Source organism: Pleurodeles waltl, chromosome 6, assembly GCF_031143425.1.
Source record: "Pleurodeles waltl isolate 20211129_DDA chromosome 6, aPleWal1.hap1.20221129, whole genome shotgun sequence".
NCBI classification, from domain to species: domain Eukaryota; kingdom Metazoa; phylum Chordata; class Amphibia; order Caudata; family Salamandridae; genus Pleurodeles; species Pleurodeles waltl.
Genome location: NC_090445.1, coordinates 1,077,223,508 through 1,077,250,630, shown reverse-complemented (window position 1 = coordinate 1,077,250,630; position 27,123 = coordinate 1,077,223,508). Strand labels below are relative to the sequence as shown.

The window sequence follows — 27,123 nt, the reverse complement described above, 5'->3', positions numbered from 1 at the left end:
TGGGAATGTGTTCTATAAAACCACTGAAAGTTACTAACATTATGACAAATTCCACTAAGCTCAGTGATTGAAAAATAAGGTCCATTAATTGGTTGGCCAAGTGCAAGGGTGATAGAAGTGTGCTGAGAGGCGAAACCAGGGTGTAAGGATAACTGATGGTTTCTGAATATGCATCACAATCTGGTAGCTACTTACTCGACCACCTGGAAGGTGATTTGGGGACTTTGTACACATAGAGAGAGAGACAAGGAAGGTTATAGTCCCCATACTGCCTCCCAAAAGTATAAAGGTGGGGGGGGACCCACAAAACCTGATCAACCTGTGGTAGAACCACTCTTTTCCGTTGTCCAGTCTAAGGACACAGGGTTGCGATAACCATATATTAGGGACCTATCTCAGAGGTTCTTCCCTACGGAATAGGTGGTCTCACACACATTATAGTGTCATGCTTCATCATTTGGCCATACACCCCCACAAATGCAACACCTCTTGTGGCAAGTTAGGATGACCTTTCGCTTCCTCCATAAGGGCATGAATGTAACGCCCCAAAATGCAAGTTGCATTGGTCGACTTCAAGGCCATACTGCATGAAGCAGGGGATGACCGGGAGGAGCACGATGCCTGAACAACCAAACTCTCCGGAGTTGGATGTTTGGAGAGGAAGTCCGGGTCACCTGGAGTCGCACAATAGCGCCTTGCTACCGCCCTGTTGACAGCTGTAGAAGTCACTGGCTTTCTCCAAATGTCCTTGATGGGGTCCAGGAGCGCCTCATTGAAGGGCAAGAGAGGCTCCGCCACTACTGAAGCCGGATGCAGCACTTCAGTCAAAAGGTTCCTTTTCACCTCAGCAGCCGGAAGAGGAAGATCTAAAAAGTCTGCAGCCTTCCTTATTACTGCATGAAAAGATGCAGCCTCTTCGGTATACTCCCCAGGGGAAGCCAAATCCCATTCAGGGGAAGTGTCAATGCCACTTGCTGTGTCCAGGCCCCGAAAATCACCTGAAGACTCCAAGAATTTGCCTTCCTCCAGATGCTGTCTGCTTTATTCCTCCTCTTCCAGGAGGCGTAAAGCTAATCTTCTGGATGGAACCCTGGATTTGAGTCCCGGCGTCGATAAGGCATCGGCCGACGCTGAAGATCTTCGCCGGCGCCGCTCTTCGGATCCATCCGACGCTGGACCCTTCGGCGCCACAGGCAACTTGACTAGGGAGTGCTGAAATTATGTTTTTCTGGATAATATTGGGATTAAGTTGTTTGAATAAAATTACCTAGCAGATCACCAGTGCGGATCACACCTTTTAATAGTGGTGTCTGCTGGTAAATTAAAAGCAAAATTGGGACGATTTTTGAGTGTAATGACTCATTGCGTCGCTCTAATCCTAACGGCCAACATGTTTCTGCCCAGACATGGAGCCATTACCGGACTGGGGTATTCTTCAGGGCCTGGAATCTCTCCTACGTATAGTGTGAAGAAAAGGCCTGTCCTGACTTAGGTGTAAAAGGTTCATATATAACACACTAAAGGCCTACCTGAGTATTTACTCAAATCTGGAGGGCCTAGATAAGGGAAAGATGAAGGAAGCTTTAGATATGGCATCCACAAATGGCTATATGTATGTAAACACATCTATCACACAACCACAGCAAACCACTGCAAACAAGGTTGATCAGGTCCTGTGGTTTGTTCTTCCACCCCCCCCCCCCATACTTTTTGTGTCCACAGCTGATTTGGGGACTCATGAAGAGGCATAAAAAAGTGAAACTGAAATTCTACAATACTGTGTGTACAGTCTTCTAGTGGGCACCACTGGCTACAGTCACATAATCTTCTGTCTCACAGAACACGAGCTAGGCAAGTGACCCCAGCCATGTGGGACTAGCTGACATTTGCCTGGGTGGCACAGGTAGATATGAGTTGATTGGTCAGCCACTGTCATTCAAGTTATGGGTTCCTTTTAGGTCAGCAAAGAATAGAAAAATACCACAGTAAAATGTGATGCACCTGCAGTGGACTTCCAGATTATCAAGTTAATTCGAGGGGGAAAAAATGGGGCAGGCCAGAAAACAACAGTGCTGGTGGGCACAGCTTTCCCACAGCACGAAGACTTTTATGCTAACTATCATATAGAGCCTGGTGTATTATAGCCTTTCGAAAACAAGAGATTTGCAATTTGCACAACTGGTTTGCAAATAGGAACGCAATTTGTGATGTGACCTATGTAATAATAGCCAGTAAGCAAAGGGGTTTCATCCTGTAGAGCCTAAGTGGGAGAGGGCTCAAATAAAGCAGAGCAAAATAAACATGAAACTCCTACCAGCTACCAATTTCTCAATTACAGTCTAACACAAAACAGCACCTTAATCCTGTGTGCAATGCTATATTATTTACATTTCATTATTCAATTTGCATCATCTTCTTAATTACACAAAATATCCACATCTTCCATATATACTGATCCATAAAGACTACATCATCATACCTTTCAAAAAAATATATATCAACAAAACAGATCACAGTTACATAGTGGTTCCCTATACCCAAAAGACAATATATGACACCCATACACAACAAAAAGGAGGATTTTACATTTGAGCATACAGTTTCCAGAGTCCTGTGCACATTAAGGGCCTGATTCTAACTTTGGAGGACGGTGTTAAACCGTCCCAAAAGTGGCGGATATACCACCTACCGTATTACGAGTCCATTATATCCTATGGAACTCGTAATACGGTAGGTGGTATATCCGCCACTTTTGGGACGGTTTAACACCGTCCTCCAAAGTTAGAATCAGGCCCTAAGTCTTGAACAGCTAACCCTTGAACTGATCACATGTTCTTCTTAGAAAGCTTCACAAAGAAACCCAAAAACGCAATAAGGAATGTATTATCTATATGTTGAGTAAGCTACCCTACTGGTCTCAGTCCATTAGTTATCCTAGAGCACTTCTTATTTAATTTTTTCAGAAGTGCAGGAAAGGACACTTCAACTTCCTTATGCAATCTTGCCAAGGCTTTTCAACATCAACCATAAGAATCAGTTATTTTGTGAGGTCATCATCAGGGCCATATCTTGGCATGGGCAGTGTAGGGGTCACTCTGGCCAGTCCTGTCGCGATGTTCACTGTCTGCTTTAACATTGAACATCACAACAGGTGCTGGTGCACCCTATACACTACAGCATTGTTACCGGCTCTATTATGAGTTGGCGTCAATGTTGTAGGCCATTTCCTGCTGGGCCAGTGGGCAGAAACACCGTTTCCACCTGCTAAGCCAGCAGGAAACTCTAAATGGGGCCTGCTGGAAGGTGGTAGTACTGGCTGCAACCTGACCACCGGGACTTTGGTGGACGGACTTTTCCGTCTGCCGAAGTCGTAATCTAACCTTTAATGTATACAGGACTCTGGAAACTGTGTGTTCAAATGTAAAAATCCTCTTTTCGATTGTGTGTTGGTGTCATATATTGTCTTCTGTGTATAGGGAACCACTATGTTATTGTGTTCTATATTGTTTTTATATATGTTTTTGTAAAGTATGATGATGTGGATTTTACGGATCAGGATATATGGAAGACGTGGCTATTTTTGCGTAATGAAGAAGGTCATGCACATTGAATAATGAAATATAAATAATATAGCATTGCACACAGGATTAAGGTGCTGTTTTGTGTTTGATAGTAATTGAGAAATTGGTAGTTGGTGGGAGTTTCATGTTTATTTTGCTCTGCTATGTACTCATAGGGCTCATTGCAGACTGTTCAGAGGGTCATCAGGCAGGTCGCTGTTAGCGACCCAATGGGATTGGCTGCAAATGCACGGATGGAGGTCTCCAGTGGACAGACATCTGTCCCTCCTTTTACATTTCCAAACAGGACACTTTTTTAATAGCAGCCCATATCCATTAATGGGAGAGGTGTTTTTTTTTTTTAAACAAAAAATCCTGATTGGGAACATTTTGTAGAAAGCAAGCAGATGGTCCTCTGGATCACTAATTGCGGTAACAACCCATTGATACACCCACTGCGATTACACCCCTTCTTATTTGTAACTAGTAATGGATGGCAAAAACCTTTTTACAAGTCAGAATAACATTTTCTAACTCGTAAAAGAGCTTTGATGCATTTTAAAAAGGAGTTTTGCTGTCACAAACTCTGTTTTTGCAAATTGCAGGCTTTGCAACCACAAAATACCCTGATATAGATCGGCAGGTACCGAGTGCCAGTTCTAGGCATCTGATAGTTGTTCAGTAGCTGAACATGTGGCTGAAAACCAGCGCCTCTCTTTGGAATTATCAATAAACCGACCTAAGAAGAAAACATTGTAAAAAGGTATAGAACATGAATAACTTTGTTCTTTACAAAATAACATGGATTCTTAAAAAATGAAAAATTAATAGATTTGTCTTTGTTTATTTAGTTTGATTAATCTATAATTAGATACATTTGAGATAATCTTCCCGACACTAATGTTAATCAGTTTTGCCTGTAATGAGTAAGGATGATAAAGTAATGAACAAGCCTTGTATTTCGACTTAGAAACACTTGTCTGGATTGTTTAAATTCAGAGCTTCCCCACTTACTCCCGAAGACACGCAATAATTCATCCCAAAAGAATCTAGCTATCCATATGTCCCCACCAAACAAGAACTATTAAAACTGTCAATTACTAGTTTGACAGCTTCACGTCGAACTTTTATACTTACCTGCATTCAGGTTTGCATGAGGTGACCCACAAACTGATATTGTTGAGGGCTGAAATAATCGAAAGATGACAAGAAGCAATAGCTGGATGTTGAGACATTTTGAGATTATTTTTATCCACAATCTTCCATGAATCAGTGGTTTCCAACCTTTTGACTTCCGTGTAGCCACACTTTATCATTACTGGAACCCGGGGACCCCCACTGAATCATTATTGGAATCCGAGGACCCCCCCACTGAGTCATCACTGAAAGCCGGATACCTAATCTGTTAATATTATTTAATTTTCTAAGCAGTCGCGGACCCCCTGAGGAGGCTTCACGGACCCCCAGGGGTCCCTGGACCACATGTTGGGAACCACCGTTCCATGCACTTCACATGTAATATGTTTATAGAGTCCATTACGTACTATGATGTAATGATTCAATCATACTCATTTGGTTTGATTCATTGCAATAATACTTTTTGTTTTATAAGCGGGTGCCACTATAATTTGGCAGTCTTAATATGCTGTAAATAACAGGCGCTGCTAGTAATATTTTTTTTATATGTAGAACTTATATGCAATAAAGGCTGTATTGGACGAGCCTGGATTCAAATTTGTGATCTGCAAGGCAGAGCAGATGGCACCATTAAGTACTTTATTTCCTGCGCCATCTTGACTGTGTAATGTTCTGAACACATTGTACACAATTTACGTGTATTTTACTTAGCATCTGCTCAACAGAGATGTTATATTTGTGCCAAGGGGACTTCCTATATATGTCGCTTACCAGCAGTAGTGTAATTAATTGAAAATAAACTTGCCAAGTCACTGATATATTTATCCAGTTCTTTGTTTATACCAAATGTCGATGCTGCGAAATTGCATAAATGTAGTATTTGCTTGATTTTATAATGAGCTAATTAAATAGATGAGTATTACAAGACCAGATGGGTGTAAAAGATTAGAGACTTTTTTTTAGATGCAGTTTTCTAAGTCACGCCCTGCAACATGAGGAAGCCCTGCCGTGGGTACTCTTATGCAGAAAAATGGGGATCTGGCATGGTAAACATTCTGTATAGGCAGGTATATATCAAGTAATATATGCAGCAGACATGGTGCATGTGGGTGTATATCTTGATACAGCAAGGTTTATTTTGTGCTCAGGTAGATTTACCTGTGGTGCATCCTGGTGTATATCTGGGTGAAAGTGGTGCACATCTGGGTACAAGTCGATGCGTAATGGGTTGCAGGTTACCTTCCAGCTCAGCGTGTCTCAAGTTTAATATGGTGTTTTTACAATTTAAGCCTAGCTCTTGTTTCTTGCTTGTGTTGAATCAACAATTGCATAGAAATAATAGAATGCAGACCTGAGACTCAAAAATGGCTGGGGGCTTCATCACGAGACCAATTACATCACATTTTTGTCCGTTTTGCTTTACAGACACAACCTGGTGAAAATGTCGGAGAAACGGATGGTGTCCTCTGTTTTCATCACTCTTTCCCCACCACAGAGAGGACTGCCACCTATTCGTAAAGATGCTGGACAGGAGATTCCAGAACCAAGGCTAAGCCAGGACAAGGACATTCCCAAGCCTTCTGGAGTCAGCCAATGGGAGCCATCAATCCTGGCTCCATCCAAGGCACTACACGGAGGTTACAATAAAAGCAAGCAGAGTGAAAGGTCACGTGGCGTGGTGGAGTCCTGGTTGGAGGAATCCAACTTCCCCAATGGAGGTAAGATGGAAATTACTTTAGTGGGTACTGTCTTGAGGCATTCAATCCCAGGGCATGTTTTATACCGTTCACTCTTGGTGAACAGTGGTGACTTGTTGAAACTAGGATTTTTTTTTAACCTATTTTTATTGTTTTTACGTCAGGTTAAACAATACAAAGACTGGACATTTTCTGGAAATATATGATTTCCATTATCTCTGCGCACAATCTCAAAAGGGTCTAATCACATGACATTACAGTGAACAGAGTAGCAGGACATATTGTTTCAAAGTCACATAATCAACTAACCTTGTCATGAACATATAGAACTAGCAGGTCATAGCATGCATATGTGAACTGGAGCTCTTCATGTTGAGGCTATTGGATGTTCAGCATCGGTTGGGGAGGGTAGACCAACTGATTAAGCTGGCAGTGGATAAGTAAACGTGACCTCTCAACTCTGTCGGGAGAAACAGTCAACGGTGATCAGATACTCTTGGAAGGCGTTCCTCTATTGTAAGTAATATGGCAACCAAGAAGAGGGGGGTGAATATGCCGACGGGGGGAGGAAAGTGAGGTCTAGGATTCTTCAAACAGTGTCTGCAATTAATGCAGGAGCATGTCCCAAGCCAGTGCAATGGGGATCTTGTGTTGCCCTGTAACCCCCTCCCTCCAGAGGGCCAGTGAATCTGCTTTACCCCATTTCAGTGTAGATGCAGCCCAGAATGTTATACCAGGAAGGTGTGTATCTTTCCACTTCATAGCAATCGCTCTTCTGGCCATAAGCAGGGCTAATTGTTGGAACTAGACGTAGTTAAAATCTCAATATCCATGTATAAGGATGTCCTACTTTATTGATGAAAGCAGAAGGATTGAGTCTTGTTTGCTCATTCACACATTGTCTTTGTCCTAATTAAAAAAAAAATCCTCTATCTCTCTCTATCACTCTCTCTCTCTCTCTGTTTATCTAGCTCTCCCCATCCCTCTCTCAACCACATGTAATGTTTTATACATAGCTTCAACCTCAGTTTTTACCTAGCAAATAAAATGACACATTTTTCATAACTTTCAATCTCCTGACCACTACACAGGAAGAGCCAGCCGCACTGCGGATAATATTGTCATGACAGGAGATGGTACACCGCACAGCAACACAGATCAAGCGAGTCTTCTCAATGCATAATGCTAACATGACTACACTGCTCGCTCAGAGAATCCTGTTATCAGGTGTCTCAAGAAACTCACAGAAGTCACAAGGCTGCAAAAAAAAAAAAAAACTTTGGCTGAATCTTGAGACCATTCCAGTTACCATCACAATGTCTCCTACTGAATTTTTTCCAAGCAAGGACAGTGTAGTTCATTGTACTTACAGTTCCAGCTCCCCACAGTCTATTCTGAGAACCTCTTCAAACAGAGAAAATAATGCCCCCCTGGATGAGAGAAAGCTGTGTCTTATGGGTCTAAAAACCCAGTTGGAAAGTGGGAACATTGCTGTCCCATTCCCCTGGCACAAGGCCTTAAAAGATGCCTGAATCCTAGTTGACAAGGCCAGGCACCTGGGCATCAGATCTGAAAACAAGTTATCGTTCACTGCACTTGACAGTTAAGTTAGGAAGAGTGTGAACCCCGAATTAAATATGCTAAGAACAGTCTTCTTACTATGCGCCTCGGACTACCTAAAGAACTCACGTGATGAAGTATCTTTTTGATGCTCAACTATTGTAATGACGTTGATTAGCCTCACAAAATGTCAGATATAGGTTACATCATATAAACACAGCGGTGAGAATACTTCTAAAACTAAAGAAGTATGAGCACACCATTGAATCCCTTGAGATATTTCATTGACCCATGCTGGAGTAATGATTTGAATATGAGGTTATCTGCCCTGGCTTAACCTCACCTCATTATTACGAATATCCACAGTGCAGGTTGCCAGCCTGACAAAACTAGGCCAATGGAACTCCACTGTCGGGAATTGTCAAAATGGCAGTTGTGCAGTGATTGTTTCTCTCACACAGCTCTTTTAAGCTTCCTTTCAGCAGAACCGCTCCATCTTTCTGGAGAAACCACATGTAAAATTCCTGTATAGCAGTGTTGCTCTGAAAAAGTCCTACCACTGCAGCAAAATGTTGCATTGTATGATACTGCTTGATCATGTGCTTGTTATATTCCTTTTTCAGATCTGCCATCTTTACCTCATCCATTCCTGGATGACATCCCCGCACCGAAAGATCACATCCTGGACCTTCCTCCACCTCCTCCACCACCTCACCCTAATCGGCCAGACTTAACTCCTCTTACACTGATTGAACCTCTCAGCTCTAACTTCCAGAAGCTGGACTTGACCCCTTCTCCAGGCTATCAGGTACTGCCCTAGCTTGAACATTTTATGATTGCTCCCAGAAAGAACTATGTGATTTAACTGGAAGAATACACAAGGACTCTCTCATTGGAACTGACGTGTCCTTGGTGAATATAAAAAGCAGTATTTTTGATTGAGGGTGGTGCTCCATGACCTGAAGTAGAGTGAGCCATGTCAGCATGCACAGAATCCATGGTGATTTAAAAGTAGATCCCAGACGTCCCTTGTGAATGGAGAGAGCAGATCCCTTCAGAATAGTTAGAATAGATTTCTTAAGAATAGGTTCAGAGGATCTCTTGAACGGGTAGAGTAGTTTGCTTGTGGATGGTTCAAGTAGATACCTTGCAAGTGTTAAGATGCATCCTTTGTGAATTGTTAGAGTGAATCCTAGGAGAATAAGTGTAGTGGATCAGTAGTGCTTTTTTTAAGTGGATCTCTTGTGAGAGGTCACAGTGAATTTCCTTGTGAGTGGTTATAATGAATTCAAAGTCGAGCATTTAGGATGGATCACCTCAGAATAATTAAGATGTATGCTTTCTGAAAGATTAGAGCAAACCTCCTCAGAGTAACTATAGTGGATCCCTTTTGAATTGTTTGAACAGCTGTCTTGAGATCATGTTATGTATCCTTTGGAAAATGTCTGTCTTTGGTGAATGGGTAATTCATCTCTTGCAAATAGCTAGTGGTTTCTTTGTGAATGATTATAGTTAGACCACTTTGTTTAGTGAGCATAGAGCCCCTGTGAATGGTTAGAGTGAGTTCCTCATAAACTAATAGAGTAGATGCCTTGTGGTGAATTGTTAGTCATCCCTTGTGATCGAGTAGAGTGAATGCCTTGTGAATTGACAGAGTGGAACCCAATGTAACTGGTTAGGCCCAGATGGATTCCTTGCTAATAGTTAGATTGCTCCAGTATTTTGGTTAGGGCTACTTGCAAATGATTAGAGCGGATCCCTACACCAGAGAGATATTAGGATGGTTGGCAACTGCATACAGCTTGTGGAATCTGGTGGTTGAGGTGGGGCAGGTCAGCCACCCCCCGCAAAGGGATCCAACAGAGAACAAAACAAAGGAAAAAGAAAGTTGCTCTGAAATAACGTGCAATTTTATATTTTTATTTGTATTTCAATCTCATCTATTTGCTATCAAGAATACATCTAAAAATGTGTGTGACATATAAGAGATTTGTGTTCATTTTAACAGTAATACGAGCTTTGAATCAGTCTCCTTAATGCCTGAGTGCTGAATTAAAAGTTGCGACTATAAATAATAGTTTCACGCATTTAAAGGAGGAACCAACATTTTAATGTATTTTTTTTTCAGTTATAAATCACATTTCACAAATAAAGTGAAAATTGAGTTTAGAAATCACTCAAAAGAAGAAAAAAAAAAATTCACCTAAGCACAATTTAAATGTTTATTTTTAACTGACAGAGCTTATCAAATGTGTTTTGTGTGCTTGCCTATTTTTAAAAAAGATAACGGGTTGTTGTGTTAAGAGAGAAGGATGGCGTCAGGCAGCGCTGGAAGGCTTTCCTTGAATGAAAGGACTTTTCATCCCTTGTAACTCCACCCGTCCTAGGCAATTGTCAGGGTTTGCATAGGTGTAGGTCTAGCTCTGCAGCGAGCCAACAAACGCGCAGTTCAAGCGACAGACCTTTGTACTCATCTCTATTCCTTTCGGCAGCAAGTCAACTCACCGCTTCTGGAGGAGTACTCCCTGATTAAACCACCACCAGTCAGCTTCATACAAGCCAATCAACAGCAACCGTCCAAGAAGGGCATCAACGGATACAAGGAGGAGGATGCAACTACAGGTACAGTTGATGGATAAAGGGAGCATAAGGGACGAGAAGATGGACACTGTGGTAACAGAGTGCGGGGGCAGCCTGGCAGTGCCCAAAGGGCTGTTGGTCTGGCAGGTCAGTGTGTGGGCTGGTGTTCTGGCAGTTTGTGGGCCTGTTTTATGGTCTGCTGGGTCGGGTTTTACTGTTGATTTCCCTGATATTGCCCCAAACATTACTTGCAGCAAGCACAAATGCATGCAATCTCCCATACTTTACAAAACACCTACACAGCATGTTTTCAAAAGTTCAAAACTGCCCTGGTCTGCAAATGTGAGCAGCCTTTTAGATATCTGATTCGCTAATGAGGGCCACTTGTATTTTGGTGCCCAGGCATATTTTCTGTCCTACTCCGACCCTGGCAAAGTGGGTAAGATAGGGGAGAGCTGGAGAATGGGTAACTGAACACTTTACAGAGTGGGAGGGTAACCTTTACACAGAAATCGCGTGTACTTACCGGAAAGGGTGAAATTTATAAGGAAAAAAGGCGAACTTGACCATTTTCTAGTATAAATCTAGAATGAGGTGCAAGGCAAAACTCTGCTATGGACGATGTTGAATAGTCACAGACGAGGTTCCTGCACCACCCCCAAGACACTGACAAGAAGGTCAAACCTCACTGCCATTAAACGTGAGTGTCCCTAGATGTTAACAGCAGCCTAGAACCCCACAGTTAGTAAAACGGAGAATTACTGAGGGTGAGAGAAGGGGGCAGGGCCATGCTTCTTTGGGCAGCGTCCCCCATTATATTGCATTACACCAGTGGGAGTGCAGGTAAGAGGAAGAGGGTTATTGGGGTCTGCTTTCAGAGCACGCCTTGTTTCCGAAAGTTTTCTGTGAAATGGTTGGCTGCGTGAAGTGAATGTGATGTTTAGGTTCTTAGCAAACCGTAACTTTTGCCCTGGGCCAGATTAGTTTCCCAATGTACACTACGGACTCTGCATGATACTCTAACTAGTACTGTGTTATTAAAATCGGGCCCATATGCAAATATAATAAGCAGAGAACCGCTACTAGTGCAAAGCAGTAAAACCTTTGTGATGAGAGAGGTCGCCACAAAAACACAGGGGCTCCACTTACCATCCCAACATTGCCATCCTAACAAGGTGGTCCATGAATAATCACATCCAAGCAGGACTGATAGCTGATGGGCAGGATCAGGCAACTGCAGGCAGTCCGGACCATGAATAGCGTTTCATCTGTATAATATTTTTAAAATAGGAATATTTCTTCGGGCTTTTTTTCGTCTTTGAGGCTTCCATATCTATCTTAATCTTGCTACTGTTTAAATACGCTTTAAGCTTCAAGTTCTCTGTTTTCATTCTTCTATGTTCATTCTTTAGCCCAGCCTTATTTAGGTTCTTTGGTCTTGCTGTACTCTGCTTCTCGTTCTCTTCACTGTGATACCCTGCATTGATTATTTGTGCCTCATTCCCATCGGCCTCTCCTTGCTTTCACAGATTTTCTCTATTAGCACCTTAATATAAAGGTGAGCTTCCTATATTTAATCTTTCACTTCATTTTCTGTACCATACTATTTCATGCACAGTGTTTAGGATACAAGTGCTCTAACAACCAAACTAAATAAAGAGTGGAGTTACACGTCCTCTTCCCATTCCAGATGTTTGCGGCTTCTGTCGGAAGGGCATCTCCGCTCAAGCTGCTGCTGTGGAGGCCATGAGGAAGCAATACCACGCCGGCTGCTTCACCTGCAGAAAGTGTCAGCTCCCCCTGGCAGGGCAGCGGTACTACCAGATGGACGGTCAACCCCTCTGCGACTCCTGCTATAAGGTGAGACTTCAGAAACGCCGCCCTCTGCCCCGCCCACCAATCCGGCTTTCTATCCCGTTGCAAAGCACGGGTATGTATGTAGAACTTGTACCATCCCAAACACAAGGAGAAGTGAGAAGTCTTTATGCATTAATGATTATATGTTCTTCCGACGGCCCTCATTTGGGCCCTCGGGGAGAGGTATTCTTGTGTTAAGAGAGTATACATTTATTATGGTTAGGGTTCTCAGGCTATTTTGTAAACATTTTCATGTGTATTTCCAAAAATATGTATTTTTTTTCTTGTGTTCTTGGTATTAACTCATTTATTTTTGGGTGGATAAAAATGTAATTAGAATTAGTATATTTACATAGTTAACATGTACATTTGCATTTGAAATTTGTAATCTTTAGGATCTTATAGATCTAGTTTCCAAACATAAAAAAAGCAGTACAATCGCCTGAAAACAACAGCAGTGTAGGACTAACATTTGTACACATCTGCTTGTAAGCTTCATTAGTATATCTCGTGTTTTCAAAATCCAAGATGCCAACATGCACAACGATCGTCCAAAAAGTTGCGAGTGACAGAATGGCGACACACTCAAGTGAAAACCTAGTTTCTGTATTTTTTTGTTTTTTTAAATAAATTTAGACACGAAAATATATTGTTCCCTTTCAGCATTTATAGGTAGACTCAAGTAAAATAAAAAACTTGGAACACACGCCCTTTGACCTACACTTTCACTCACACACATACACAAAAACTCACACTTATATACCACATGCAAGCACACATGCAATATACAATTTAAAAACATGTTTTAATTACCTCAACTGCCATGGAAGGGCATATTCCAACTAATTGTACTCCATTTTTATTACACTAATAGTGAGTAATATATTATTATTCAACATTAGTGTAATAAAAATTTGACAGAAAACAAAGAGTGAAGCTCCAACTGACCCCCATAAGGACGAGCTGCCACTATGTTCCTGACACAAAATTTGCCACCTCTGAAGATAGGGGTCGAAAGGGCACTGCCAGGTGTAGCAAAGGTCAAAACTGCGACCCCTAAATGACGTCCATGGTCACATCTATTATGGATCTGTATCAAATAAAATCAAAAATAACACCCTAGGCATATATTGCAAAGATGTATTACTTATGCTACATCAAAGAATAGTAAATCTAAAGACCATGTCATGAAAGATCTTGTAAAAATGATGTCACGAGTACAAGGGAAACAGCGGGAAGTATGAGGGCGGACTTCCGCATTAGCCATCAGACACAATGGGTGTTATTCACAAAGGTAAATAGACACAGTTGGAATTACTTACATGTAGATTTACTCTTGCACATAGCCCTAAGAATACAGTTTTTTGCTACTCACTATTTCGAAGTGTAGATTTACGCGTAAGTGCAGCCTTGCAAGTCTCCACCACTTAAGTCCAGGGAAGGGAGATATCTAAGACTGAATTTACAACTGTAAATTAATTTTTCACATGTAGGTAGAGAACTCCACCACAGTGGCGGAGATCTCCAAATGGTAAATGTAGGGACAGAATAATAAAGTTTTATCACTCTTAATAAAAATATTAGAAATATTTTAATGCACAATAAAAATGTAAATTAATTTACAATTATTCTCCTTTACCTAGTACTAATAAAATCAAATGTTACGGCATATAAACTCATCAAAGTCAAATTTTATTAAAGAATTACATAATTAAAATATATTAATTTGATATATATTATTGTTAATCAACAATTTTAAACTTCCTCACATTTTAATATTGAATTATTTTTTTATTAAAATTATAGCTATTTGCATTCCTATCAATTTAAAATAAATTTCATTTTTTGAAAAACAGTTCAATAGTGTAATTTAATTATTTTGCTTTAAACAATAGGTCATTATTAATTTTTGAAATTACAGAATGTTCTCTTCTGTGCAACTTTTTTAATGCTGAACAATTGTATCTGTTTTTAGTCGAAATAATGTTCCATGGGGTGTTACATTAAGCTTCTCCTGCCCTTATTTTCTATGAGAGTGATTGGAATTATAGGCTGGATCCACTAAGGGACCCCATATTCCCACACTTCTTCTTAGCACACCTCGACTCATTCTGTTAGCAGTCTTCTGAGAAATGCAGGTCAGTGCCAAAGACATATACCCAAATACAGGATGAGCACAAGTGTATAGTGGGCACCAGGTATGGGGAACAGGGATTGCAGAAGTACATACGCATAAAATAAAGGCATGGAAAGCGACACATGATCTGCCAAACTCAAGATACAGATAGTCCCTGAGAGACGCTTCTCAGGCTCAGCGGTGCAAAACTAGGTTGCAGCATGTTTAGTGCTGGGTGTGTTTGGCATTTAGCAATTTGTTGAAAGCTTCAGCCTGTAGGCATCCAAGCATGTCTGTTCCTGAAGACACCACTTTGGAAGAGTGTGTCAGCCACTGGGAAATGTTTGAGGGGCTGCCTATGTTCTTCCTAGGTTTAAAATGTGTTATAGAAGGCCTTCAGTGAAGAATGCACTTTATGGAGGGATATTTCAGTAGGTTTTTTTTTATGGTTGCTGATGTAATATTCCATGCGACCTGCTACATCCTTACACTAAAGGAACACCTGTTGATCAAAATATATGAAATGTCCAAAGTAAGCACAGAGAAATCTGTTGCTGTTTGCTACAAGCCGAGAATTTGAGAGGGAGGGACGGTATTTATGTATCCCACCGTGCACAGGTTTGCCAGACTGGGCTTGAACTCCCAGCTCCCACAGGCAAAACCCAGGGACAAAATCCTGAAGTAGACCTCCGTAGAGTCAACCTCCTTAGTAGGTAATCTAGAGACACATACCTCTGTAGTGGCAGCGCCTTAGCTTTGGGGATAGAGGTTTTACTATTTAAAAATGCTTTAATTAACTGGTAACGGGAGCAGGTCACAGTCAGTTGGGTGTAGCAGTTTCTGTGGTTTTATGTTCTTAGGAATACAAACCACTGGAGACACAGGAGCTCTTCTCATTGGATTTGTGATATGATCCAACCTTACCTCCTTCTTCCACACACTCAAAGCAGTTAATACACACTGAGACCAAATTGCTTGGTAATGTTCCAAGATAATACCATCCCCCACCACCCAGACTTCAAGACACCACACACAGAATGCAGTTGTATACACAGCACTTCAATCAGGAGCTGCTCTTTCTGAGAGAAAAATGTTCCTTAAGTACCTAAAATAAAAGTAACATAAGCTTACTGTCCCTCTCACTTTCCCCGACGAGTCATCTTACTAGATTTGAAATATGGGACCAGTAGGTCATACTTTGATCACTGCCACAAAAACTCAACTTCACTAGATATCCCACTGGAATAAATAGCATAAAATGCAAAAGGCCTCGAATTAGACGAAAGTATACTGCCTCTGCCCAGAGTTAATACCCATCACCACCCTAACATTCCCACATACTGGCTTTTGGCAGTAATTTTTCTTGAAGACTGAGGTAGCTGTGCCATAGCAGGAGAATGGCAAGGCAGCTGCAGACTTGAGTACAGTGTTGCAAGCACCGGTGGAAATAATACCTGGGATAGACTCTTTGCAGGGGTGAAATCCTAGGGCATTGCCTGGAGGAATCGCAGGTATCCCCAGAGCGTGGTGGTCCACCCATGTCTAATACGTGCCACCACCCAAACATGCCTACATGATGGGCACTAGCTGTAATTGTCCTTGCTTATCAAGGTGGCTGTGCCATAGGAGGAAAATGGCTGGGCAGTGGCAACCATTATGAGTGGGGTGCAAGACAGGTTGAAACAATACCCAGTGTACACTTAGGGGCATATTTACAAGAAAGTGGTGCATCGGCCCTGCCCCAGAGGTCACACCATTGGTTACAATGGGCCACTATATACTCTCAGGGTTAGCGCCTAAATGTTGGGGCTAACCCTGAACAGTACATCAATAGTGTCAAAAATTCTGTCGCTATTTCCCCCTACCCTGCACCATGGTGTGCCGTACTTTAAATATGGTGCACACATGGTAGTGGGGCCCAATGGGGTGCAAGGAAAGTGGGGGTGCAATGGGTGCAGTGCCACTTTTCTTAAATCTGCCCCTTTATTTTTCTTAATATATTTTTTCTCCCACTGGCACCCCTTAAAACCTCCCAATGTCAATCTTTCCAATGCAAAATATACTTTGCCATGCCTGTCGCAAGGGGTCATGTTTAGTTGGGTGTGCCATAGAGATAGTCAGGAAATCTCAGGCTCAAATGTCCCTCAATTGTACACCACCCCTCATGTTCCTTGACTGAGAAATGCTTCTCAATTTGGTCTCCAGAGTGGGAGCGATGTGTGCCAGGTATGGAGAAGGGCTATAGTAGCTGTTTTGGTCATGTTGCAGGTCAGGTTTGAAACTGGGAGTCTTTGGTAATGTGGCGGGCTACTGAATTAATTGATGAATCACCCATCTGTAATTTAAAACTGCTTTGCCAGGGTTGTTATCTAGAAGAAGAAATACATAACTGCACATTTGCAACACTTGGACTGGGCTCTAGGCCAAACAAACATCTCCTTCAAAATTGTCACCATAACACACAGGGTTCTTTCCCAGGAATAAATTATCATGAATCTTGCCATGTCACACACAGGGCAAAAAATAGTTTGAAATAGTTATTCTCCTAATGTTGCAGGGAATTGGTTGTAACAGAGTACCAGCTACTTGAAAAAATACCTATTCTTTCAGATTTCTCTGAACTTCTTTACATTAAAGAACATTTTATGTACACTTCCTTCAATGACAAACAAAAGCATGAACCACTTTGATTCAACGAACACTAGAGAAAGTAGGAGAAAAGGAAAGGATCACCTTTGGATGGGGCAGTGCTGAGCACAATGTATCAGAAATATTCACCAGTGGCTTCATGATCTCATGTTAATCCGTGTTAGCGTGTCACGCTCATGTAGTTGATACAGTCCCAGTTTTCTCTATTTGTATCACTAGTTTTGACTTTGTTTGCAAGAGCTCATATTTCACATACTGTTTAATTCTGAATCCCCTCTGAGGAGATGGTATAATGCATGTATATTTAGGCATTGTCTCATATTCAAAGACATGGAAATAACTCTCAAATTGGCAAAATGCATAAATTACATTTCATTATCGATTTATTTTTCCTAAACATTGTAAAAGCAAGACTCCAAGTAACAGAATACAAAGTTGGTAAAAAGAGCACAGCTAGGTGATCTACTGCCCAGGAGATAATGTGAAGAAGTTGCCCATCTGTGGAGTCACACTGAAGTGATAGGCATCACCTGAGAATAGCTAATATAGCTGGTTGGACGAATGTCAAACGGGCAAATATGGTAGGTGTTTGTTCTGATTCTGGTAGGTGCCCCTGCGTTAGAAGTGGTGTAGGCCCTATTACATATGATGTAGGTAACTGTGGTAGTTTCTAGCAATGTTTTTATAAATGGCCGTCTGCTTGGCGGACATTTTTAAATTAGGTGGGTGGCCCCTCCCTCACGGGGACAGAGTAATTTGCCCTGTCCCCAAGGTGGAACGGCAAATCAGGGCCTCTGTTTCGCAGGACGAATCATTTTCTAGATTCACATGCTGTGCATTATTCTGCCATCTAGTGCTTGTGTCCAGAATTGTCAGTTTCCCCTTTTTTTTTCTTTTGTGGACATTGTCGACCACCATTCGGTGGTATGTCCATCTTCTGTGTGATGTCAGACAGCTCCCCAGATGTTTCTGTGCGTGGATTCTTTTTTCCACCATTGGGTCTGGAAGCACCACAGGAAATTGACCTTAAAGTAATAATCGTAATAAATCAGATGCCATTTTTTTACCCACACTCACCGTTTGAGCAATAAATGTTTTATTTGACAGCCATTGCTTGGAAAATATGAACATACATGAGAAAGAGAAATTAATTAAATTTGAGGCGAAATAAAGTTAGAAATGCGAGGGATACGATTGTCAGGTGATTCATATAATTACAGCAATGAAGCTTTAACACATATTCCATAGTGACTTTGCATGTTCAGTAAGTTTCAGTTTGCTTTGCATGACCTGTTTTTGGACGCTTTACATTGTAGCATTGGCTAGCAGAGGTCAAAGACAGTATGTGAATGAAAGAATTCTTTGCAGAAAATATTTACAGTGCAGCACTCCGATGAAGCAGGCCACATTTGAAAAACGTAATGAGAACGGTTGAAATGCAAAAGCATCAGAATATGCCACCCTGGTGGAAAAGACCTCAGCTGGTGGTGGGTGTGGGAAAGGGTTTCCATCGAGCAAGAATTTTACCAACACAGCTTGGATCTATATGTTAAAATCCAGAAAACAATTAAGAAAACTCCAAAAAGCTATGTTATTTAACTTTAAGCAGCAAATACAAGACTAAATCACGAGAGGTATACTAAGGTTGTCTAAAATATTCCTAAATACAAGTGATACAATTGTATCACACAGTATAAACACAGTATTTTCCAGATACTGGCCATTCCAGAATGTCAAAGCAGGCGAATCTGGCGGCATTTCGCTGAAGAATGGTGGCAAACCCGGAGGGGATCGGATGGAATTTGCAGAAATGTAGATGAGTCGAAATTGAGTTTTGAAATTGTTTTCAGAAGTTAGAGGATCTCCCATCTAACATGAAATGTTCATAAATGACAACAAGGCCGGACTGGCCATACTGGGCATTTGGCGTTTCCCGAGAGGCTGGAAGGACGGGAGGGGGTGCTGTTGTAACCGGGTGCCAGTTTTGTAGAAGTGCAGCAGGTTTAAAAGCACTGCAGTTTTTCCGGAAGCAATACAAGTGTCAAGATAACTCTGTTGATTAATGTACCTGCTGGAGAGAGATGGGAGTTTTACCTAGTGGCAGTTTTGACTCATCTAAGTTAGCTTAGAGGGTAAATATGCCTGCTGCAAAAACATGTACTCTGCATATCACAGAACAGTATTTTATGTGCAGTGTTCAGTGGGATACTACTTTTGTCACATAGATCCGTCTATTATTGTGCAGTTCATAAGTTACATTCATAATGTAGCACAGTGAGCAATGAACTACCATCACAGGGCTTCATGCAAACTACATGGTGCAATTTAGAAAGGTATGTTTTTCCCCAGTCTTTGATTATCCTAATTTTGCTTTACAAAAAGAGTTTTTTTGGGTAGAAATAAATTGTTATTAGTAAACTCAACCCTAACCACTGTGTTACGTTCTGAATGTCGGGTTTATGCTTCACCAGACCAAGCACTCTTAAAAAATGACTACCAGTATAGATGGCATGTGAATCCCACATCTTGTAGTCCCTTTTGTCTCCTGTAACATATATTTTCAATACACTGATTTACACAGGTATGAGTTATTCTCTCTGTACATGTGTGTGTGACATAAAGTGCCCCAACACTATAAAATATGTGAAATATTTGTGAGAGAGGGGCTATGGAGAGATTAGAGGCACTATTATTGGGTGATGGTGAGGGAATCTTTAAAGAGCCCCTTTAAAGATTTCAGTATCCTGGTGGACTGTCAGGTCGTCATTTACTATGCTTTAAAAACTGATGCAATTGAATATGTATTGAAAAATATGTTGTAGACAACCCTTTTTTGCAATTTTTCCCAAATATTCTTGGCAGGGGAGAACCCAGCCCAACCCATAGTGGCCAAGCTTATTCGCTATGCACCCTATGGGGCGTGGTCTGACAAAATTTACCAGGGCTGCTTTGGGTTCCCAGTCAGGCCCTGAATGACAATGATATAAATGCCCTGTTGGATGATGGAGTCTAAAGATGGAGTGGGAAAACTGTAGGGGCAATGTCAAACACATGTAGGAACAGCTTGTCAGGAAAGAATATGTTTAGAATTGTCAGCCTTGCTTAACCAACAGAAATTGAAGTAATGCAAAACATTTTTAATTTCTTTTCACATGCAATACCTGATGAGCTTCGTTTTTCGAACTTCTTGCAAGCACTCATCATTCCTTGTGGTATGCCATGAGCCAGGTTTACAATCTTCTCTGTCTATCATAACCTGATCCTCATTTAAAATGGCAAGGCGAAAGAGGACTAGGTGTGCACATGTTTAGCAGGATTTCAATACTGTGATCCACAATGCAAGAAAAGTCTTCTTTCAATTTGATGAAGTTGCAAAGAGCAAGGCTTTATTATGATTCGATGTTTTCTGCTATGTCGACAATCACATATGAAAGGCAGGATCCCTTTTTTTACCTTACAATATAGAAGTGAAGAGTTTCGTTAGATATAAGCAACCCAGGCACTGCCTTAAAAACACCGGCACTGAGATGCTATGTCATAAACTAGGGAAGCCCATAACATGTTTCAGAAGTCTTAATACAGTCTAATACAAGCAACCTAAGCTAGGATTTTTTATCTACAGCATAAGAAAAAATAAATTGCTGTTTTAGCTGTGTACATCTGGTGCCATGTGGTGTCTGCCTACTGACAACACATTCTGTTGGGCATTAATAGCTGTTATTTGCCACCCCCCCTCCTGAGTCCTCCTCTTTGGCGGGGGCACAGAATTGCACAGCAGGCTGTTGACTGCAATTAACATACTCCGCAGAGGTTAACTATTGTTAACTCCCGAGCTTCGAGCAATGATGCTTAATTAGGTGTTCATTAGTTGTGTTAGTACACGCATTTATGAAATGCCGATGGTGAGGATGGGATTGTGGGCGGGGAAAGACGCGCTGTTGGTTTGTTGGCGCGCTGGTAAGTCTCCAGTCTGAATATAATACATCAAAATATCCACATGCCAACGAGTCAGATGATGGCAATGGGGCAATACTGTTGAGTAATATGAAGGGCTTAGACTCGTGCCTCGGCATGATTAATACACCATTTCGTGTGTATGTTGCAATGTAAAGATTAAAGGCTTAATGTAGTATTTAACTTTTTTGCATTTATTGTTATCAGCGTAGAGCTAGCTGTGTTACGGCTATAGTGTGTACGCTTTACTGTTGTATGGCTTTTAGTTGAAAACAATAAATACATTTCGAATGGGTCATCAGATGTTGAAATAATCATGCTAAGTCTTGCAAGATGTGTTCGATGGTTATATCAATAAGGACGTTTAAGAATGGACTATACTTCACCTTACGTCCTGTTCTATTGCTGCAAGTCTGGCTTTTAGAGTTGCATTTCCTGGTGTCCCATTGACACTAGTTGAGCTCCTTCAATGGCAGTTTTGGGATGAATTCTGAGCTCTTTCCTATGATCTGATTGATAATGCCCTTAGATATCAGGAGGGTGAAAAGAAAGGGGAACATGTATTTGAATCATCTTTCAAAGCATAGCACTTTTCCCAGAGGGAATCAATGAATTTAAAAGGTTTCACAGAAGGTACTACATAGATTTAGACAAATGTGAATCTATAAGGTCATTTAACTGCCATATGTACTCCATTCTGGAGGCTGTTTGTTTGCAACTGGCACAAGAATCGCCACAAACAATAGTATGGATGTTCTAGGCCTTAGTTGGCTGGATGGCTGAGTGACTTAATGCTCTCCTCTGACATCTGCTGTAATGTGCAGTTTACACGTTAGAGCCCTAGTAAGATGAACTCAGCCTTCCATCCTTCCAAAGTCAATACATTGAGTACCATTAACTTGGGTAATCATAGAACCCGCAATATGCAGCTATTAGAAACAGCAAAAATGTGGTATGAAGCACTATATAAATAACAAGCTCTTGGTACTAATGGGGTGGTAAAACAGCGAAGTCACTTCCTTTGTTAGAATGGCCAGGCTGCTAGGATGTCCTGGAAATACACTTTAAGTGCGGTCTTCCTACATGATCTTTGGCTCTGTGACCTCATGTACTGTAATAATATAAACGATCAGTTTATTGCAATGATGACTTGGTAATGTTAAAAAGGTGCTTTCTGAACATATCAGTGCTTAACACAGACCAGTGTCAAACTGATGGTCGTGTCATTTTTTAATCAACTTACCCTGCTTTGTATTCATATGTAAAAAGATGTAAAGGTTACATAGACAGAACATATAATGTAGCACCTTTTGCATGTTTCTCACCAGTTTCTTGTACTCCTGCATGCAGGACACTCTAGATAAATGTGCAAAGTGCAATGCAGTTATCCTGGACCACATAGTGCGTGCCATGGGCAGTGGCTACCACCCAGAGTGTTTCACCTGTGTGGTTTGTCGGCGGAGAATCGCAGACGAGAGTTTTGCAGTAGATGACTACAACGAGATTCACTGCGCCGAGGATTACTATAGGTGCGTCAAAAGAAATCCGCATAATTTGAAAGGGGAATGCTGCTCTGTGACAGGTGAACATGCTACCTAAAGTGGAGAAAGCAAGACAAGGGTGCAGGCGATAGGCTGCTCACTGCAGTGTAGAGAAGCTCAACAAGAGGATGTAGTAAGCTTGTTCAGTGAAATTGGGGAAAGTTAATTAGAACAACTGGAAAACTTTGCCCGCTGCAGTAGTGGAACCCTAGCAAGTTGAAGAAGCATGTTCTATGGAGTGGGGGAGCACAGCTGGAGTCTATGGAGAAGGGAGCTCACTACATTGTACAGAAGCTTGGCTCAAGTATAGTGGAAGCCTACTTACTGCAGTTGGGAAAGGGTCATAAGGGTGTCAGTAGAGCCTTGACCACTTTTTCAAGTGGAAGCTCCGCAAGACCATCAGGTGAAGCTTGTTTTACGGAGTGGTGGAAGCTTGCCCACGTGTATGAGGAAAGCTGCTCTTTGCAGAATAGAGAAGCTTGACTAGGGTATCAGCAGAAGCTTTACTGACTGCAGTGGGGCGGGTCAACGCTAGGGTAACAGGATAAGCCACCTCACTGCAACAGGGGAGGCTTGACTACAGTATCAATGGAAATGGGGTTACTATCAGTAGGAGCGAGCGAGTCAGAAAGCACTCACCAGTTGTATTACATATAGACCTTGAATGTAACATTTTATGACTTAGTTTCTGGTTGCCTCCTAACCCTGCAGGAAGTATGCGCCTGTATGCAGTGTGTGCCCCAACCCTATCATTCCCAAGGATGGCAAAGACACCTACAAGGTCGAATGCTTGGGCAAAAACTTCCATGAAGATTGCTACCGCTGTGAGGTAAGTTGGACTACATTAGAACGTAATTATTCTTGTTCGGTATGTGTGCACACGCTCGGCTGTGACCCTTGAGATTGAGATGGGACGAGTGGCAGGCGTAGTCAATCGCTGATATACAACTGAATGTGTTCCAGCTCTTGTCAGCCTTTCAGATGCAAATGTGGGTCAGGAGGTTTCCACATTTCTATCTCAGTCTTTCTGTGTTACATAGCCAACAAGGCCATTACCAAAGACATCCATGTAGGATACACAATGGTGAATGCGTTGGCCGTGAGCTTTAGTTAAACTCTCACTTATTTCTCTCAAGAATGAGCCTTGAACCTCCAATATTTTGGACATCCGAGTGTGGAACGAAGTCACGCAAGCCATATGTGAATTCACCATGACGTTGCAGATAAGGGTGAGGGATTAGAGGGAAGGATTCAAAACTCCTGCATGCAGATCTTTCCTCCGGGTGCAGTGTCCTCACAGTCATCCTTGGGGTGCACTGAACCTCCGAGAAGAGGATCTTTGCTACGTGGATATGTTTTTCAGGCCCTTGTTGGTCAGACAGAGGCTGTTGTGAGAACAGCACTACGAGTTACGAACAGATTTTTACCGGATTAGCAACATGTTCCTCTTGATTGCTACCTATATGTATCTACTTCTCTGTCTAGTTTCCCCTTGGCTCAGGATGGTTGGACTGGCACTGCCGGCAGGGAATCAGGCTGAACCAGTTTTGAGCAAAATAAACTTCACTATGCGGAGTTAGGGCAAAGGCGTCATTGGTGGCTTTTGAGAAGCATGTGCAAGCGGATTTAGTTTGCAGAGTACACACGTGCAGTGTGGTTAATTTTGTTTCATTTGTTTACTGAGGAGCCGCTCTAGTAGAGGTGCTTTATGTAGGTGCTATATACAATGGTACACTGCAGGCGATTGAGAGATGTGGACAACATATAAATGTTTTTTTAATGGCTGACCTGTGGACACTGATGAAGACCTTATGATTCTAAAAGTTGTATTACTCAGTATTTATAACATTTAACATGTGTAGAATGTAATGTTAGGTCTGTCCATGAGTAGGTGAGCTTTGGGAGTGTGACTGAACTCATAAAGGAAGGAGTTTTTTCTTACAGGGATAGGGAGGACATTCCTTTGTGGATAAATCGGAACATTGTAGAATGCTTATAAACAACAAAAAAGTGTAGATTAATAAGACACAGCAAGTAAGTGGGAGTGTGGCATGTCACCAACTGAGAAAAGCAAAGTGCAGCTGATATATGGTCACGGTAAGTAGCCTCTGCTATGCAACTTACTTAGCTGATAGCCACCGCCCCACCCCCAACTTGTGGACCAGTTCACAAAGACTTCTATAAATACATAAAGTGGTGCTCCTATAGAGCCACTTCACATTCACAGACATGTTTTTATGAATTAGCCCCGAAATGTCTGACTTCCTATCATAGATGCTGGAAGTCGGGGTACCGGGGCGTGCTGAGGCACCCCCCAGAAAAACCATGAGAGCACGAATGAGCAATAAACATGCCTTTATGTTTTTTATCTTATCACCTTTGCTTTGCTTCAAAAATGAGGTCAAATATCAGGCTATGTTTTCAGAGACATTGCTGCTAACTCCTTTGATATGGAGATTGGTGTTTACTTTTCTTTGTCTGCAAGTTTTTGTAAAATGAACTATGTGACAATCTTTTTGGGATCGGGGAGTGTGAAAGGAAAGGCTGTAGGATGTTCTTTTGTGTAACTCAACAAAATTTAAATACCTGTAAATTTTGTCTAACTTAACAATACCTGTATATGAACTGTACAAATATTTCAGAATATAGCAGCAGTCAGGAAAGCACAAATAAAACACATTTTAAGTGTGATGGAAAGACACATTTTAATAGAGTCAAAACAAAGTAATACACTTAGCATCAAATGTACTAAGAACTGGTCGGAAATTACTGGTTGCAATTTCCGACCATTATTTCTTTGAGCAGTGTGGTCATTTGCTAATACATCAGTCTGCAGATTACTGATTAAAATAGCCACCCACAAGAAATCGCAGCTGTCACAGAGATGACGGCCTGCTGAGGTTGCTTTTAAATAAAGCATTTTTGATTTTAGATTTGAAATAGTGGTTTCATTTTTTTAAGTTGTCTATGGGACTATTGCTTACTCTTAAAAAATGTTTTTGTCAACAATCACAAAAGGGAAGTGGTCCCTTTGGGGGCCCCCCTGCAGTTGAGGCGGTGGTAAAACATGAATGTTTTGTACCGTGCGTTACCAACACGCAATTTAGTTTTGCACATAAGAAAGGGTCTTTTTGAGGTCGCAAATAGCCCAGTTCTGCAAATCAGACCCGTTGCAAACACAAAAAGGCTTTGTACATTCGACCCAAAGTGATGTAAAAATTAAATATTGCCTAAAACCTGATTCCCAGATACTATCTGTGTGTGCTATATAGTGTTATATGTGCTATGTGTAATGACAGTGCGCTACCACACCATGCACACTGTGCCTTAGTAATACATTTGCAACAATGTGCTTCAAAATGCACCACCAACTACATACCACATGCTTGCTATTCTCTTGCTGAATACATTTGCTGTACATTCTTTGTATGGCACTTGAAATTTTCACAGTCTCAATGACCTTTGATAATGCGTTATTTGGTGGAGACAGGATCTAGCTGCAAATTCCTTACTTTAGAATCCTCCCCAGACGCGAGTCTGGATCTGGAAACCTTTTTCTCCATAATACATCTACCTGTCGGTAGAGGGCGTGGCGCAACTCCGTAGCAATGTCATCCCTTGGCTATGATGTCAGCAAGGTCCATATAACCCCCTTGCCAACACGCCAACGTCAGTTTCTTCCATGGCTATTTTCCACCCTCAAAACATGGAACCACAAATAGAAACTGCCTATCGAAACAGTGTGCTTTGAACAAAAGACACCCTTGTGTCAATTAATCACCGAATTCTTAATGCTAGGTGTGGATTTCCATAACAATATCTTCCAAGACCACAGAGTTCGCAGAGCAGAGAGGATGGGAGGGTCATTAAGGAATCTGCAGCTAGATCCTGACTCTATCAAATAATGTGGTACCAAAGGTAAGCAACTTGTTTATCTGACAGAGACATCTAGCCACAGATTTCTTACTTTATAATCGGATAACAAAGCTTAGTAACCCAGAGGAGGGACTGCAAACTGAGACCTTCGAAAAAGTCTCGAAGTATCCCAAAACCGGTCTAGAACTAGAGAAAAATAATTACGTGAGTAGTAATATGCTCTACGAGATCAAATCCTGTGGAAGGAACCACAGGTAAATAAAACAAGGAATAAGCTAATTCATGTCAGTATGTCAAATGTGTGTCAGAAGTGACCCAACAACATTGTAAATTTCTAACCAGAAGAAAACTGGTCTAGTACAAGAGGAATAAATAGACCAGGCATTCATATGACTACCCATGAGGAAATACCCATGGAAGGAACCACATATAAGGAGTCATGAACATTAAAAAACCATGGAATAAAGAAAACACATATTAACATGGCCAATAAGTGTTAGAGGCAAACTAACAGGGGGTATATTAAACTACTCTTTCTTCTAAAGGGATACGAACACCTGCACGGACACCTCATCAATGCTGTGGAAAGGACCACA

General features: G+C 41.5%; 1 protein-coding gene across 1 annotated transcript in view; it reads left to right on the top strand.

The window, feature by feature from the left end:
* FBLIM1 (filamin binding LIM protein 1) overlaps positions 1–27,123 on the top strand; it is an 83,010-nt gene that overhangs the window by 43,611 nt on the left and 12,276 nt on the right. The window contains exons 2-7 of the mRNA XM_069240118.1: positions 6,123–6,415; positions 8,578–8,762; positions 10,447–10,576; positions 12,225–12,394; positions 22,461–22,639; positions 23,363–23,480. Coding sequence (XP_069096219.1) covers positions 6,139–6,415; positions 8,578–8,762; positions 10,447–10,576; positions 12,225–12,394; positions 22,461–22,639; positions 23,363–23,480 — 1,059 coding nt within the window. The 5' untranslated portion in view covers positions 6,123–6,138. The remainder of the gene's footprint in view (positions 1–6,122; positions 6,416–8,577; positions 8,763–10,446; positions 10,577–12,224; positions 12,395–22,460; positions 22,640–23,362; positions 23,481–27,123) is intronic.